The following is a 2,867-nucleotide window of genomic DNA, read 5'->3' as shown; positions in this document are numbered from 1 at the left end:
TCTGCATCGACAACAAACTAAACTTTTTTCCAATGGAGGCAGATTATAGTTCATTATAAATTTTAATTCAAAATTAAATTCAAATTAATTTTAGCGTCCAGTTTCCTTCATTTGAAGACATTATAGGTTTATTTATTCTGCGACGACTTTCCATTGTTTTACTCGTCCTAAAATAAATCTTAAAGGGTCGGAGACAACACTATTTATTCACTAATTTCTATTAGTTGCAGTGAAATCACTCCCAAATATAAATTCTGGAGACAAATTAGTATTTTGTCGCCTCAAATTTTATGTTTTGTGGCCAAAATGTAGTTTTATTTCATGTACCTGCTGCTCTGTGACATTTACATAATAAGAGGGAAACATTAATGCTTCGTTTTTTATAAATGTTGTTAAATAAATCCTCTTCTTCTCTTAATGTAACGGGACCGGGCGGCTCTCTCGCGCCCAGCGCGCCTCGCGCTCCCCCTGCTGGTTCAATCGGATTATCACATCCAACATGGCGGCCCCCGTCAGGACGCTGTGCTGCTCAGGTGAGACAGAGGTTATTCACCTCTTCCCCTCTTTCTGTCCTTTAATCTGAACGCTCCAACGGATACGTGTAACTTATAATATCTCCTTTAAATCGGTCGCTTTGTTTTTTTAAGCTATTTCAATGAATGGACGCCAGGAAAGCCGCAAAAGTCTCCGATCAATGCTAATGTTAATGCTAACTGGCGTGTGATCTGTGGGGCTTTTTTGTGTGTTTCTGCTCCAAAACACAACAAAGAAACATCTAAAAAGTCTCCTCGTTGTGTGTGACTGGTTTTTATGTTGTTCTTTTCAGTGTTTCGACTCTCCAGCAGACAATTCAGCACAACATGTGGAGTCCAAGCAGGACAGAAGTGGAGGAAAGAGTGAGTGTCTGTTGTTTAGCTGCTTTGATGTAAACAAATAAACATTCAACCAGGAAACACTTGTGAAAGATTTTCGTAGGTTATTCTCACGTAGTTGCAGTCATGTACATATAAAACATTTATTTGAACAGAAGAGTGTGAAAGAGTCACAAAGCGTCTCCAAACAACGTCAAACATTTAACGTTTTGCATTATATTGTTTATTTGTCTCATTTGATCACTTTGGTGCATTTATCGTCTGATTAGTGTTATTTGACATCATTTTATGGTCAATTGCTCTTCAAATTGTTTTCGTATAAGACTCCTCTCACTTTGATTTGTCACATTCTGGTTATATTTGAATTTATTCGAGGTAATGTTGCATCACATCGCAGTAGTTTTAAGTCTTTATCGATTTATCGTTTTTTTCATCACATCGCCCAGCTTATTTTACTCTATTGCCAATTTTTTTGTATTTTAATCCAGTTTTTCCCCCCATTACTTTCTTTTAGCCATTTCAAATCACATTCGGGTTGTTTTGCTTCTCTTTAATTCAAAGTTGTATCATGTTTTGTTTTTTTCCCCCCATTGTCTGTCTGGAGACACTTTGACGTCAATAAAGAAGTTATAAAATGTGTGTTTGTTTCTTTGCAGACATGGAATTGCTAGAAGCGGCACAGAATACGGTCCTCTCACAGACCTGCCTGACTGGTCCTTTGCAGGTATTTCTTTTATTCATATTTCTGTATAGAAACTACCTGCACTTAATTGTTCACACTAACTTTCAATATTGTAAATATGTAAAAAAAAAAAATTAAAAGATGTCTTTTGATATCTATTATGACACTTTGAATTCACTGAGCAGAATTACTTCAGTTATTAATGAATAATTGACTTAAAACCTGTTTATTGTGTTGAAATGTGCGGACTGTTTGGTTTTTATCACCAAAAGCAACTTAAAATGTGGCTATTTATGCATTAATCATGGAATTTAAACTTTATTTACACGTTTTACTGAAATGTTTATGATTTAAATTTAAATAACTCAGTAATATTGACCATAATTTTACTTGGTATCCTGTCGTAAAGAAATGTACAGCTACATTTATTAGTGCAAGCGAATGCATCGTGGTGTTAAAGTGCCAATGAAAGATTAAATATTAAAGATTGTCTTTAGTTCTTGTTGAAACTATGGTTTGTTGGTTCATATCGGACATTTAGGTGCATTTAAAGTAAAAGAAATGTCGGAAAATGGAAGTTTATTCAACGTTAAAGCTTCAAACAACTGGTTTTTAGTCTCGTCACTGATTTAAATTCCTCCTCGATGTAAAATAACTCGAGAACATTTCCAGAAAGTGTCACTCCTATGAAACGTAACCCCGTCCTCCTATCCTCCTATCCTCCCGTCCTCCCGTCCTCCTGTCCTCCCGTCCACGAAGACGGACGTCCAGCCCCTCCGCTGAAGGGCCAGCTGAGAAGAAAGCAGGAGAGAGAAGTTCTGGCGGTGAGTTTCTCCTCCTCCCTCACGTTGGTCCTCCTCTCCACTGTGGGGTTCTATTTGCGCCAAAATTCTGAGCGAGCGATGGGAAAATTTGAGCGGAAAAAAATTAATTGTGCGAGCGCACTAATAGCATTTTGTGAGGAAATATTTAAATCCGTGCAGATTCTTCCTCTCGCTCCCTCAAAATGTGCAAAATTCAAATGTGACAGACAGAGTCGTCCACCAATCACAGAAATTGGGGGCGGGCGTTGAACTGTGATTGGTTACTTTGGATTCTGGACGTGTCTCATAACCAACGAAGAAGAAGAAGAAGAAGAAGAGGGAAAAACAAACCGCGAGGGAAAACAAATGTTGTAATCCAGGATCGTTTTCTTTAGTTTTCCTTATTTCTGTTTTCCTTCGCAGTTTGTTTTTCCTTCTTCTTCTTCTTCTTCTTCTCCTCCTACTCCTCCTTCTCCTTCTTTTTCTTCTCCTTCTTCTCCTTCTCCTTCT

The 2,867-nt window shown here is 37.6% G+C and overlaps 1 protein-coding gene across 1 annotated transcript in view; it reads left to right on the top strand.

Annotated features, from left to right (window-relative positions):
* Window positions 1-470: 470 nt before the first annotated feature.
* Window positions 471-2,867, top strand: part of mrpl52 (mitochondrial ribosomal protein L52) — a 3,331-nt gene continuing 934 nt past the window's right edge. The window contains exons 1-4 of the mRNA XM_080519454.1: window positions 471-533; window positions 827-896; window positions 1,529-1,596; window positions 2,314-2,378. Of these exons, the coding sequence (XP_080375580.1) occupies window positions 500-533; window positions 827-896; window positions 1,529-1,596; window positions 2,314-2,378 (237 nt within the window). The 5' untranslated portion in view covers window positions 471-499. The remainder of the gene's footprint in view (window positions 534-826; window positions 897-1,528; window positions 1,597-2,313; window positions 2,379-2,867) is intronic.

Source organism: Blennius ocellaris, assembly GCF_963422515.1.
Source record: "Blennius ocellaris genome assembly, chromosome: 23".
Classification (NCBI taxonomy): domain Eukaryota; kingdom Metazoa; phylum Chordata; class Actinopteri; order Blenniiformes; family Blenniidae; genus Blennius; species Blennius ocellaris.
The sequence above is the reverse complement of the archived record's forward strand: the minus strand, read 5'-3'. Positions and strand labels throughout refer to the sequence as shown.